General features: G+C 30.2%; 1 protein-coding gene across 2 annotated transcripts in view; it reads right to left on the bottom strand.

The window, feature by feature from the left end:
• LOC145325405 (uncharacterized) overlaps positions 1-15,780 on the bottom strand; it is a 37,118-nt gene that overhangs the window by 18,918 nt on the left and 2,420 nt on the right. For both annotated transcript variants that reach the window (XM_080168392.1, XM_080168393.1), the window contains exons 2-8: positions 10,423-10,490; positions 6,765-6,866; positions 6,366-6,449; positions 5,745-6,093; positions 4,985-5,064; positions 4,510-4,557; positions 2,755-2,878 (exon numbers count right to left, since the gene is read on the bottom strand). In XM_080168392.1, coding sequence (XP_080024518.1) covers positions 2,755-2,878; positions 4,510-4,557; positions 4,985-5,064; positions 5,745-6,093; positions 6,366-6,449; positions 6,765-6,866; positions 10,423-10,490 — 855 coding nt within the window. The remainder of the gene's footprint in view (positions 1-2,754; positions 2,879-4,509; positions 4,558-4,984; positions 5,065-5,744; positions 6,094-6,365; positions 6,450-6,764; positions 6,867-10,422; positions 10,491-15,780) is intronic.

Raw genomic sequence — 15,780 nt, 5'->3', positions numbered from 1 at the left:
TTTTATTAGTAAGCTTTGAATATCATATAATTAAACAAAATTTCTGTAAAATTAACATTAATATTAGTAAACCTTACCCCCATTGAAATTAGCCAAAAGAATAAGATTTGCTATTGCTGTTTACCTTTTTGTTTAAAATTCCCTTTTTTGTTCTAAATTCCTAAAGTAAGGAATTTTTAATCCCTATTGTCATATCCATATACCCCTGAGTAACGGAAATGGAGAAGGAATTGTTACAATAAGATTTCTTTTTTTTTCTGACAAGGCTTCAAGCACCTCACCAGAATAAGTAATTTATTTCTATTTTTCATGCTCGCAGAGCTACTCTACATTTCATCGTTTCTGTAATGTCAAAATCAAATGCATTATTTTCTTCCCTTTCATGTGTTTTTACGTTGTATTTTTTATGTGCAAGGTTCTCATTTCTTTATGTATAAAAATTTACAAATTTTATGTGAATTTGCGAATTGGGAAGTTAAAAATTCTAACAGTATTTGGTATTTAATGCGCAACTTTTGTACAGAATTATTCTTGCGTTTAACCTCGCACCTGAAGCTTAAAGATTAAAAGATATTTTCTCTCTTTTGCCTTTCTTAATGTTCTTAACCCTTTGAATAATTAATTACCTAACATCTACTACGCTTGCATATTGTAATAAAGCTTTTTATGTTTTACCCAAAATACAATTAATTTTTCGCTATCCATTTAAATTCAAGATAATTATTTGATTTATAAGCAGTTTGACTTTAAAATGACATTTGATAATGGAATAAATTCGGATCACGGAAAGAAAACAAAGTAGCGGGTTTCGTCGTATTTTCACAGTAGCTTTTAGTTTAATATGCTAGGTAAATTTTAATGATTGTCCCGCAGGGTTAGAGCCCCCCATATGGGCTAGAAGTAGGCGAAAAACTTCAGTGAAAATACAAGTAAACCTGCTACTTCGTTTTCTTTCCATGATCCAATAATTCTAATATTTTTATAATAATTGTTTCTTGTTAAAAGTAAGGAAGAAATTTGGAGTATTTTAGACCCCCAATTATTACAAACATTGAAAATATTAAAAACATTTTGATATAAATCATTGGTCTAAAATAATTTTTCTCCTTTTTATTTAGTTTATCCCTGGCACAAGATTGATTGATCAAGTTTTGATTGCAGAGAGAAAGTGCAACAGGAAATAATCCATTTGTCACTCACAACTATAGATGGAGGGATAGATGGCTAATTCTAAGTACTGGTTACGTATTTTGAAAACAAGACCAAACAATTATATCAATAACAGCTCTACGACTTTAAAATGGTATCTACTGCTTCATTGTAAACGTTTAATGGATTACTTCACCATAAAAATGTCCAGTTCATTACTAGATAATTATTTAGGGATCTTAGGGGATAAGCATAAACACATTACCCCTTCTGTAAATCAAAATTATTGGTGAAAAAGTTTGGAAATTGTGTGTTTATACAAACCAATAAAAATTTAAGTCCCTTAAATTTATGGTACTGAAAGATAGAACGTGTGTTTATAAATATACTAAAATACATTTGGTACCTACAGAAAAAGGTCGTGCAGTCAAGAGTTTGTAGTCTGTGTTCAATTAATGCAAAAAACATTTTGCCATTCCTAACACAAATAGAGTTGATACTAGGGCTTTAGAAGAAACAATTGTTAAAAAAAATCTTTCCTTACAAGGTGATTTATTACAAAGTAAAAGCAAAACAATTTGCCATATATTTTTTTCTCATTTTTTACACTTATTTGTTCCAATATAAAAAAGTAATCTATTTTACTGGTCCCAAAGGACATAAGAATGGACATTATAGTTAAGAGGTAAATAGAAGTGAGAAGTGAGGATGATTAATACCCTTTTTTTAGATGCAAAGCTTGTAAACAAGTCTTTTATGGCTGCCTGTATGCTAAAGATTTTGATACAATATGTCCACCTTTAGGTAATACCATATAGTTGACATGAATAATAAATATTGATCAATAAAACGATTATAAAAATAAATAACATATATTATGTCAGCTAGGATAACTTGTAACCCAGGGATCTAAAAGGATAAGACAATGGCTGATAAAATGATGTACCTTCCCAATGATGATACACAAAATTACCCTTCTGTAGTTTAAAAGTGGTTGAAACATTTGAAGACTTAACTGAACGAATCAGCCAATCAAAATTCACTAAAGTCCTCAAAGTTGTTAAGCCAACGAATATGAAAACGTTATTATAAGACGTTGGGGACTATTGTAATAAACAGCACATTGCCACCTCTATCTCTGCTTGTTACCAATATCATATTGTCTAGAAATAATTAAAATCGCATATCTACCAGTTTTTTTTCTCAAGATTGTAGACACAAAAATGACGTCAAACAATTCAAATGACCGCCATCACACAGACTAAACTACCAATGGCAGACCAGTATACATTTTAATTAACCAATGGTAGGCCAGAATGTCGTCATTTTTATAGGCACTACAAAGTTTGGGTATAGTCCTTTCCACGACATCCCTCCATAAGGAGCGATTCTTCGTATTTTTCACAGTAGCTTTTCTCCTATTTCTAGCCCCTGCGGGGGGCTCTAACCCTGCGGGGCCAATTACCTAACCCTGTGGGGCAATCACCTAACACAATATAACCTAACCTAACCTAAAATAACCTATAAAAAGCCATTTTAAAAATACGAAGAATCGCTCCTTATAGAGGGATGTCGTGGAAAGGACTATACCCCAAAGTTTTTTACCTTTGATTATTATTCCATATATCATTGATATTATTGTGATCACACCAGGGGTTGGTGAATATGTGGATGTTGGACTCTTTTGTCTTCCACAGTCCGCTCACACCACTCTGACTGGATTCATCTGGAGGGGGGGTCAAAAGTTACAACTTTATTGGTCATTCAGTTTGTATATGTATACGTATGAGCATGCAATTTGTTTGTATATTTAAAAATGTTCTTTGATGCCGCTAAATTGCTAAAGTTCATAAGAAAAAAGCGAAGCGTTTTAAAATTTTATGAATAAAATTGATAAAAAAATGAATGTAAAATCGAAAAAATAAAAGTCTAGAAAATTTTAAAAAAAGGTTGCGGTATGAAACATACTCATTGGAGCGTCGTATCAATATTAGATTTTAAGAAAATATTTAGTTTTTTAGAGAGGAAATAGAGAAGGGAAGGGGAGAAGAAAAAAAATAATTTAAAGGAAAGGGAAAATATGGGGGAGTAAATTTAAAAAGAAAATAATTACCCACAATTTGAAAAAAAAACTTTACCGACAGAAAAAAATTTAAGTAGCCTTGCTTCTAAAAAAATTAATTGGGTTTAATGACAGTTTGTAAATCATCCCGTATTAACTTAATAATCAGTAAACTTTGTTTATATTGGTTTTTGAAAATTTTTCTTTGGGCGAGAAAATGAGATACAATCCTATAGTTTGGTAGGCGGTTTCCCTCTTATCGCAGATGGACCACAATTAAGTAATAGGCGGTTTCCCTCTTATCGCAGATGGACCACAATTAAGTAATACTTAAAAATCTCACTTTCATAGATAAATATATATCTTTTAAAATTTTTTGCAATACATAGATTTCCTTCAAGGATTGAAACAAGTTTAAAATACATTGCTTATCAATTTAAATTCAAAATATTAAAGCCTAAATTAAAAATTAAAATATTAACTTTAGTCTAAAAATTTAAAATGTAAAAATTTTAATATGCTTTGAAGAAAGTTATGAGAATTGTTTAATTAAGTTGTCCAAGAATATAATCTCTTCTGTGAAAAAGATAAAAGCTAAATATATTAAAATATTTTACATTTTTAGCCACATAACTTTTTTCACATATAATCTTAGTTTATACAGATACGCATTAATATTTTTTTATGTATAAGATTAGTTTTATTTATTAGGATATCTATTTTTTAATTTTAGAAAGATGGATAAATTTATTTAGTGCTTATAAAAATGACGTCGGACAATACAATTTACATAGGCGTCCAAGGGGGGGGGGTAATGGGGCGATTACCCCCCCCCCCCAAACGATTTTTTTCATTTTACCCCCCCCTTCAAAATTTACCCCTATCCTGGGGGTGCCGTAGGCACCCCCAACCATTTATGAGGGGGTATTTACCCCCCCCAAACAATTTTGGGGGGGTAAATACCCCCCCCAAAATAAAAAATCTCTAATAAAAAAAATTTTTGCGCGCTTCGCGCGCATTTTTAATACTAAATATTTAATAAAATTTAAATTACCCCCCCCAAAAATTTTACCCCGGGGGTAAATTTTGAATACAAAGGACGAATGCCAGTATATTTTTTTTACCATTGGTCAATTAAAATGTGTACTGGCCTATCATTGGTCATTAGTATTGTATGGTGTCATTTTTTTATAGGCACTATAAGCTGCTTCTTCAATATTTATAACAACGTTGTCAAAGATTAAATATTTTCCATATTCCAAAATGGGAATTTGATACTTTAAGTTGTAACTTTCCTGAGGAGCTAGAGGCCCCACTCACAGGTACTGAACTCATTGACCCGATTCCTGTATAAGAAAAATTGTTATAAAAAAATTAAACAATATCACAAGATTGTAAAATGTATCAGCAAATTCAAGGATCTAAAGGCGTAAGACAATGGCTGATAAGTTAATGTATATCCTCAATGATGATACACAAAATTACACCTCCTGTAGATTACAATTAGAAGTAGAAACATTTGGACACTCAATAAACCAATCAAAATTCAATAAAAGTTCCGAAAGTTGACAAGCCAATAAATAAGAAAACGTAATTGTAAAGCCCAATGTCCCTTTCATCCCTGCAGTAAATTACTATACGGCCAACAATAAAGATTTGTGTAAAGATATTCGCAAAATGGCCAACATATCTCAAAACTAAGCTACGAGAGGTTCAAAGAGGGTTATTTAAAACTAATTTTGCTGGTTTTCGAGGATTTAATGTAGCACTGACCTGAGCTTTGACTGGCCGTGATATCTTCTCTTGAGCTATCATCACTGCGGAGTCCCTTACCTTTCACACCGCGATCTCCTACAGTTTAGTTGGACTTTAATTTTGAGATGTACGTGTGTGTGTGTGTGTGTGTGTGTGTGTGTGCGTGTGTGTGTATCATGAAAGTCAGTTTAATATGAAGGAATGGTTAAAAGTTATCCTATTATATAAAGATGCTAATTCCCCCCCAACCCCAAGAGGATATAGGCAGTAAAAAAAACCCGCAGGGGGCACAATTTTCTAACACTTCTTTCTCATTTAGTTAGTCTTTAAAAAGGATTCAAAATGCATGGACATATATCTTTTTAACTCTTATTTTATACATCTTAATTGGAACTGATGATCTATTTTTATAGAGAAACATATGTATTCCGCAAATAAATAGTTAAAAAAATTAAATGTGTTTATACATATAATAATATTATATAAAATAGTAAGCTTTTTTTTGTCTGTAACGAAGTATTTACTAGCCGCTGAACCGATATGGTTCTCCTTAACAGGGAAGGTTTTGAACTATTTTGGTGGATGATACCTCCATCCTCCCACCTTTTGGGTTCTATGAGCGTATCCGCTAGTGAGAAAAAAAAGGAGAACTTAATTTAAAGGTAATTTAATCAAAATTAAATTAGAGGAAAAAATAGCCTAGGTTTTAAAACAAATACAATAAAAGTTTTGCTGTTAAATAACCACGTTATATTTGTAAGTTTTGTCCAACTTTCCTTTAGATTTAGAAGAGATCCGTTCAGAAAAACTGAAAAGTTTATCATGTAAACTCAAAGACTTTTTTGGAAATCTTGATGACTTCTGTTGAAAATCATACACACTCTGAAACTTTTCCCGCTTAAACAACTGCTTCGAAGATTCGCTGAATAGATTTTCCTGGATTTCGTCCAGGTTCGTGCTGAACTCCTCGCGGTCCGGGCTTATGCTGGCAATACTTTTTGGCGGGCTTTTGGACGGCTGGTAAATGTCGTCTTTGATGTCCGCCATTTTGTGATATGTGGTGGCGTGGGAGGATGTGTTGAGATAGTCTTGAGAGGCAAATATGGAGTTGTGTTGATATGTGGAACCTAGAAAATATGTCAAAAGTAAGGCTAAGTGAAACCTGTAGCAGGCTAAAACTAACAATCCAAACCATAACCACTTTACCCTATCCACTCCCGTTCTACTGGATGAACGAACTAACCAATGAATGAGAGGGGATATAGTAACCTAAATTGACGACAATTTTTTCTTTGTCATAATATCCAAGTATATCTAAATTGTATAAATTATAGGAAAATGTTTATCTTAGTTGAACATTAAAGCAAAACACTTTTTTGTCAAAAAAAGAAAAAATTACCTTTGATATGCATTTCTGAAAACGAGGTTGGTAGATTTTTTGGCTTGAATTCATAATAACAGCCAGATTTTGATAGATCATCCTATACATTTCATACTTTCAATTATTAGAGCAAGAGAATGTGTGTATGTCTGTCTTCTAAGATCTCATTTAAAATATTTCAGTATAGCGCAATTTAAATATTGTAAAATTTTAAGTTTTACACTTATTCACTTTGTTCTATTTTAGATGAATTTAAATTTTTTTTCCAGTTTGAAGTTAAAAGTTTTAATTGAAGTCTAGACCTGTTTTAATTTCTTATATTTAATTTTTTTGTAGCAAGGTTATACCATACTTTAGTATGTAGTATGTCTGTCTGTTTGTGAACTGCTTATATACGTAAATATGAAGTATGTTCCTGATTAAGCTTGGAATATTTAAGCCTGGAGGTGCCCCCGCCCCCTGCAGCCCCTCCCCCACCAGTAGACTTGACAACACTCAGCGCTGTATAAACAGGAAAATCTAAAATACAAATTAAATTAAATTTTTAAAAATTTAATTTCCTCCAAAATTAAGATTAAATAATAATTAAAATATTTCATAATTTTTGTAAATGATGTTAGAAAATATAACAATATTTTCTATAGTGAAGTTTATGTTATTATTTTGTAAACCTATTGTATTGTATTAATCTATTATTGTCTAATTACCTATCTTTTCTTTGTAGGAATTTATACAAAAATGTTAAAATATCTTTCAGTTAGCGGATTTGACAAACTAGATTATGGAGTAGCCATGCTCTCACCGATATTAATGTTCTTGTATACAATTTGCGTAAATGAATTATTCTTATTTTTTTCATTTGCCATTCCTTTCCCCAAATATATAAAGGGAAGGAATCATGATTATTCTGTTTAACCCATCCTAATTCTGTAAATATTTAAATCAGTATTGTTTTGTTTGCCCATAAATAAACTTGTACATATATAGACGCTCTAAGTTATTGGGGATTTAAGCAAAGCTTTTTTGCAATTCAGACATCAGTGAATACGTCCGCTCACGCTCTGTAGGGTAGAAGATATCTTTAAACCATCTTCATTTCTTCCTTTAAAAGGACAGGATCTCTTTTATTTGCTGATGTCTTACAATTGATTGGCTTTTTTATTTTATTTGTTATATTGCACGAAAACTTTCTAATTAATAGGGATAATTAAGTTTATATGTATAATAGAAGTATTGTTATTGAACAGTATGGGAAATTTCCATCAATTATTAACCATATCGACCTAGGCATATTAATTTCCTGTTTTCCTTGTAAAATTATATAAATAGAAATAATTATATGTTTATAAGTGTTGAGTTACTCAGCAATTTAATATAAGAATCCTATTATATAAAGTTGTAAGGTTTTTTGTCTTAGGCATAAGATTTCTATAAGCTATAGGCAGATTGAGTTCTTCATTTTATCAAAGCTTCTTATAGGTCCCGGGATGGTTTTAGGCCATTTAATTTTTATATCTAAGTTTGGTTTTAGGCTATTTTCCTACAGAGCTCCTTGATACTAGGGGCACAGCCAATATCATTTTATTGAAATAAGGTAAATTTTGGTCACCCATCCTCTTATAAAAAGTAGTATGGTTTTTTTAATTGTTTGTTTAAAAGATCTCCATTATGGGAAGACTTCCTGTATATCCTGATATAATATAATATAAGGCTCTCTTAGGTTTAGTCTTGTGATAAGATTTAGGCTATTTCAGGTTTAGATTAAGACTAGGGATGGTTTTAGGCTGTTTTGCTGCTCGTCCTTAAAGTATTTGTAAGGCATTTTACTTAATTTTGATCTTTACGTCTTTAAGCAGGGGGAAACCAGAATTACCCCCCTCCCGTCCCCCCATTATAAGCTATCTACACAAATAATTTTCGAGTGTGCTTAGGAAACCTCTCTGACAAAAATCTATGAAGGCTAAAATCATTATTTCTGACGCATTTGATTTGAATTATTGATGCTGTCATCCTTGTTTTTGCTCCGAAAACAGAAATAATATTTATATGGAAAAATATGTCAATTAATATTTATGCAACTATCAACAAAAACCCAATTAGAAATAAATTAATAGCTTTTACAGAAACAAAGACGAAAATATCATTTAATAAGAAGCTAAAAAAAGTGAAAAAAAAACAAAATATAATAGCTACGAATGAAAAAAAATTCTTTTGAAATTTCACTAAATATGATGTTGAGAAAAAATATTTATAATATAGACATACCAGCTAGGGGGGGGGGGAAGGTTAGGAACAGAAAAATAATCTAAAACCATCCCACTAAAAAGAAAACTTTAAAAAGTCTATCACAATTATTAGCTATGATAACAAAGAAGTACGAAGCGATTAACTAACGGATTGAAGGTATTAACATACAGACAAACACAAATCATAGAGTAGCTCCAATTAAAAATAAATAGTATACAATAATTATGTTATGATGTTATCAATAAAAGTTAGAACATAACTATTTGCTATTAAGTGTTTTGCGAAGGTCAAACTGTCTTTAATAACATTAATTATAACAATTTTTATATATTATTACTTGGAGGTTGCACCAGATTTTCATGTTCTCTGATAAAGTTTTAAGTGATGCTCGCAACTGGCTAAAATAATGATACCCCCAATCTTTGCCCTCATATTGGTTAAATGAACTGACCAATAAATGAATTCCATATATTAGCAAGCTAAATTGACCACAAAATTTTGCCCTGTCAAAATATCCAAGTATATTCTATATCCATTATTATCAACAATAAACACGGTAATTTGGTATTCTTTAGTTTGTTTGGAATTGAGGCGAAATAAATCTACAACCACTTCTTTCCTCTAATGTTTACAAGAGAATAAGAACAGAATATATTAGAAACGAGCTAAATGATAATGAATAACTTATGATAGGATTAATTTATAATTCAAAATGAAATAATTGGCATAATTTTTACATTTTCTTACATCATTTCATAAAAAAGAAAATTTCATAACTTAAAATTCAAATTATAACTGGTGACTTGTCAAAAACGACAAAAGAGATAAAAATTGACATTTGTGAAATTTGATTGACAGAACTTTTCATTGTTCAACGTAGATTTATCCAATTAAAAAGAATTTTGCTAAAAATAAAATAGATAGAGCGTCATTTTTTTAATAAAATGTAATAAGAACTAAAAATTTATTTCAAATCAAAGATATGATTATGAAGGTAGATAGATAGATAAATAGAAACATATAGAGTTAGATACGTAGTTAGATAGATCGATAGATATGTGGTCAGTTAGATAGGTATATTTACATAGATACATAGACAGACAGAAAGTTACATAGATATACATATAGTTACATAGATATACAGATAGTTACATAGATATACAGATAGTTACATAGATAGACAGATAGATACATAGATAGACAGATAGTTACATAGATAGACAGATAGATACATGGATAGACAGATATTTACATAGATAGACAGATAGTTACATAGATATACAGATAGTTACATAGATATACAGATAGTTACATAGATATACAGATAGTTACATAGATAGACAGATAGATACATAGATAGACAGATAGTTACATAGATAGACAGATAGATACATGGATAGACAGATAGTTACATAGATATACATATAGTTACATAGATATACAGATAGTTACATAGATATACAGATAGTTACATAGATAGACAGATAGATACATAGATAGACAGATAGTTACATAGATAGACAGATATATACATGGATAGACAGATATTTACATAGATAGACAGATATATACATGGATAGACAGATAGTTACATAGATAGACAGATAGTTACATAGATAGACAGATAGTTACATAGATATACAGATTGTTACATAGATAGACAGATAGTTACATAGATAGACAGATAGATACATAGATAGACAGATAGTTACATAGATAGACAGATAGTTACATAGATAGACAGATATATACATGGATAGAAAGATAGATAGATACATGGATAGAAAGATAGATAGATACATCGATAAATAGATAGATAATTGGATACCTGTTCTAGAATTGGAGGTAGACATAGATCCAAATATTTGTTTCACTGAGTCCAGAGCTGATATCAACCTAAACTCAAATTTAATAAGACCAATTCCAGTATGATTTCGAAACCGACTAATATCCGCTGGATTAGAACTGGTTCTCAGCCACACCAAATAATTATACATTACAGACAATTCTCCACGAATAATCAAAAAAAAAAACATAAAATTAATACCAGTTTTATTATCCTGGGCGTTCGGCTCCTCGAGGCTAACATAACTGGTTTTAAACTTGTAGATTTTTATTTTAAAATCTGCGGAAAGCTGTCTATAATACGAAGCGATAAATAAATATTTCCGGACGTCACAGAGGGAGGAGCATTGGACTGTAAATTATACAAAAAAGTTATTTCATAAATATCATGGTAAATAGATATCGCCAAAGAAAATAAGCTATGTTATTATAAATAAATTATTAATTTTTTTCACGTATTTATATAGCATAATATAATTTATACACTATGTTTGTATATAATTTATATTAAGACTTTTTTTATTCACATCAATGATTATATTATCAGGAAGCAGATTATATTACCTCATAAAAATGACGTAATAGAATACGAATGACCAAAGACAGGCCATTATACATTTTATCATTGGTCAATTAAATGTACACTAGCCTTATCATTGGTTATTTGTATTGCATGACGTCATTTTTATTTGGCCCTATACGCTTCTTGTATTGTCAGGGAGAAGGTGGAACATAATAATAATACAACAATTAAAATCCTCAAATATTTACAAGCTAACAAAGGCATAATTTTTCACAGTTGAATTTATTGATTTAACGTCCATTGGCATATCCCTGTTATATCATACAATATTATGATATGTCTTTTTTACTTTTCCCATTAGGATGGCTTAATTTTTAAAAATATTGTATTAATAAAATCGATAATATGTATGCTAGATATGCTAAATGATCCTGAAAGTATCAAATATTCGCTTGTTTTACCTAAATTGCATAAATTTAATGTTAAACTTCAAATTTGAGTAGCTCTTTAGATTGCCTATAAAAATGACGTATATAACCTAATAAAAAGGAAGTCATGACTGACAATTTCATCAACATAACATTTTTATAATTATGTTGATATTAAAGCAGCATAAAAGCTGAGAGAGAAGGGTACAATGCAATGTGTTGTTTTTACACTAGTCCCCAAAGTTCTATAATAATGTTTTCTTATTCGTTGGCTTAAAAACTTTGGGGACTTTAGTGAATTTTGATTGGTTAATTCATTTAGTTGAGTGATCAAACTCATTTCAACCACTAATTTTAATCTACAGAAGGGGTAATCTTGTGTATTATCTTATCCCTTGTGATCTCTGGCATAAAGGAAAATAGGACCAGCCTAGAGATTAGTTGGGGTGGTGAATATCTGTTCAATGTTATCATAAAAACATATTTATCAATATTATGGATGGTGATGTAGCCAAAACAAATATCCATTAGATCAGGACAGGAATACAATTTTTTAAACTAAAGAAAATGAAAACGATGAAATTCTAATTGAAAAAAGATTCCTATCCTTCCTTTTATAGACTTACAAATCCAATAATTGTTTGAAAAAAATTTATTAAAAAATTTGACTTCAAAAAAGATTCATATTTCTTCATGTAAAGACTCTGAAATTCCATAGAACGTTTGAAAATTGTTTTTAAATCTAAGTTTTGGAAAATGGCTAAAAAGCTGCAAAGAATTGTTACATCTTAAATGCTACTGTTATATTTTACAATATTTTGTGTAATGATGTAGCCTACCAAATTTTCATTAGGGGTGGCCATAATAGTTATTTCTCGCATCCTATTATAAACAGCTTTCCGCGGATATAGAATGTACAATTATGAGATTAAAACCAGTTTTTTAGCCCCGAGGTGCCAAAGGCACTGGCTAAAAAAACTGGTTTTAATCTTTTGATTGTACATTTTTATATTCGTAGAAAGCTGGATATAATACGATGCTAGACATAGTTTTTTTCGTATGGATGAGAACCGGTTCCTATCCATCGGATTGGAATGAATACAAGAAACATGATTACAATTTTTTTTATGCTAAAGAAACCTAATATTTTATAAACCTATGAAAAACTGTTATACTTTGTTTATGTCAAAAGTTTTGAGGCTCAGAAATACTGTTATCCTGTCCCACTCTAATATACTTAATCATCTATACAATGCATATAAAGCTTAACACATACATGTCTAAATAAGAATTCTTACAAAAGAACAAATCTTAAAGCATGACTGATATTAATTTAAAACCAGGGCTCGTCACCCCTGCCCATGTACCACCAATGTGTGTTTTTTGATAATTAAGCCAGGGTGTGGACATTGAGCTCTTTTTACACTAGTCCCCAATGTTTATAATAACATTTTCTTTTGCGTTGGCTTAACAACGCTGTGGGACTTTTATGGAATTTTGATTGGTTAGCTATTATGTTAAGTGTCCAAACGTTTCAATTACTAATTGTAATCTAGAGAAGGGGTAATGTAGTGTATTATCATTAGTGATGTACATTAATTTTTCGGATATTGTCTTATCCCTTTAGATCCCTGAGCTGGACGGATAAATTGCTTTTCTAAAATTCTTTCTTTAAATTTTTGTGATCAAATTTATAGAAAGTATAATGTTATTTTGGAAGATTTTCTACCATTTAAATGTTATTTTTTAAAATAAATAATAAGAAGTGCGTTAATGTAGAATACAATTGATTAAATAATAATCAATAATAATGTATTATTGTAACTTAATGTTTTTGATGAAGTTTTTTTAGACTAATAAAAATGAAAAAGACCTGGATATCAATTTTTGACAAAAGACAATAAATGATATAAAAAGTAATGATAATAGAAATGTAGAAAGTAGAAAATGATTGCTACTCTGTGACGAGAATATTTTATTAGGTTTTTACACGGATAGGTAAATGGAAGTAAATTTCTGGCCGATTAATTTCCGGTGGATTAGATCAGGTTCTCAGCAATTTTAAAAAAATCATGTGTAGCATAGTGTTACAAATAAAAATCATAAAATTAATACCGGTTTTGTTAGCCCGGGGCATTAGCCGAACCCAACCCTGCCCTCAAGCGCCCCTAGAGGCTTTTGAATCTAACTACAATACAGCTTTGTTTCAGTATTTCACATCAGTACAAGAAGCTAAAGACAAATTGGTCCTATAGAAAAATAGTAATTCAAATCATTTATCACTTTAGTTTTTCTTTTCTAAAATATGTTTGACTTTTTCTCTTTTCATTTGAACCTATACATACATTTAAATGATATAATATGTCAAATCAAGACCTCTTATGGTCAAAAGATCGAATAAAAAAGTTAAGCTTTAATGGCTTTTAAAAATACGATTTATATAAATCATAAAATTCCAAAGAGATGTATCAATTAATACATTAAAAAATCTTTAAAAATTTGCAAGGCTTTAAACCTTTAACATTAGATAAATACAAAGATAGTATTGATAAATAACAGGAAATGAAATCATATAGGGTGTGCAAAAAATTCATACTTTTTAAAAATTAAATATTAAATAATAATTGCACAAAAAACCACGCATACTATTAGAACCGTGCTAAGCTGTATTGAACATGCTTTGTGTGTAAAAAGCGTAGATACTCTAAATATGTTTATAACTGTCGGTTTATAGTGGTCTAGTTATACAACGACCATTAGGAAATTGTTCATGACATATTTTGAATGATTATTAATTATGTTCTTAATTTAAAAGTACTTTCTAAAGTGACATTACCAAAGAATAATTAATCATAATTACGTTTAAACACAAATTAGTTAATTAAGTGTCCTTTCACGAATTCACAGTAATTGGATAATTAAATCTATTCAAGAATTTCATTTTAATCATTAATTAAAATGACAATAGAATAAAGATAAAAAAGGGAGAAAGAGTAAAAGAGAAAAAAAAGTTTAATATAAATTTAGAATAATTACAAATCTTCAATAATTTGTTTTAATCTAGGGCTTGTCAGCCGCCGCTAGCCTCGGCTTTCAAGTAGTAAGAGCCGCAGCCACACGCAGTTGACACCATGGAATCTGTCCCGATTTTGTATAACTTTTGCGGAACATGTTCCAGTTACGTCATATTTTTCTTTCCCGAAAAAGGGAAGGGGGAAAGAAAATCTCTTCAAAAGAGATGGGGAAAACCCCCTTTTCTCCCATCTCTTTTTTCTTCCCCCCTTCCCTTTTTTTCTTTCCCCCTTCCCTTTTTCGGGAAAGAAAAATATGACGTAACTGGAACATGTTCCGCAAAAGTTATATAAAATCGGGACAGATTCCATGGTGTCCACGCAGTTACATTCGTTGTTACCGCCCTGGTTTAAACATATAATAAAACCCCTTTTTCATTTCTCAAATAAAGAGAAATTTAAAAAAAGAGAAATAACAAGTGAAAAGCTTAAAGAAAGATAGTGAGAAAAAAAGAAAGAGATATGGAGACAGTGTTCTTTAAACAGAAAATTTAAAAAAAGATAAATAATAAGTGAAAAGCTTTAAGAAAGAAAATGAGCAAAAAAGAGAGTAAAGAAAAGACAAAAGTAAAAGAGAAATAAAAACGCTAGAGAGGAAGAAATAAAAATGAAAGAGACTGAAAATGATAGAGAAAAAGAGTCAAGGAAAGATTGGGAAAAATTTTACCTAAGCAAAAAGAGAGAAAGACAAGGAAGAAAGATAGAGAGTCGAAAGAATAAAAAATAAGAAAATAAAAAGAGGGAAGAAACACAAAATATATAATTTTCTGTTATGATACCTTTAAATAGGCAAATCTATGAAAGAATGAGGGAAAGAAAAAACCTGAGGAGATGCTATGCATTTATAAAATATCTACTTATTTATTCGTCTATGTATGAATACAAATTAGCTCTTTATTTGAAAACTTAATTAACATATAATTACATTTCTCTCTCTCTTTTTTTCTCCCAATTATCTGTAAATAAAGTGAATAAATAATGTAAAGAAAGCAGAGTAAAAACAGTACTTTAATTAATTAATAAATTGATGCTTTAGAATAAATGGACATCTTCGCCCCTAGATTCTAGGTGTGTAAGAATTTACCACATTTAAGATTGTAGAATATATTTTTTTATGAATTGGGTGGTTATTTGTTAATACACCCCCTCCCCTTTTAGCACTCCCATATTTATAATAAAGGGATACTTATAGCTGGCTAAAATAAAGATATCCCCTATCTACCCCCCTTTACCCCACCCCCTACCCTCCTACTGGATGAACGAACTGACCAACAATTTATGTCCATGTTAGCAATCTAAATTAACGACAATTTTTCCCG

The sequence above is a fragment of the Acartia tonsa genome, chromosome 8 (assembly GCF_053477335.1).
Source record: "Acartia tonsa isolate MP-2025a chromosome 8, ASM5347733v1, whole genome shotgun sequence".
In the NCBI taxonomy this organism is placed as follows: domain Eukaryota; kingdom Metazoa; phylum Arthropoda; class Copepoda; order Calanoida; family Acartiidae; genus Acartia; species Acartia tonsa.
Note: the sequence above shows the minus strand (reverse complement) of the source record. Positions and strands in the feature narration are given on the sequence as shown.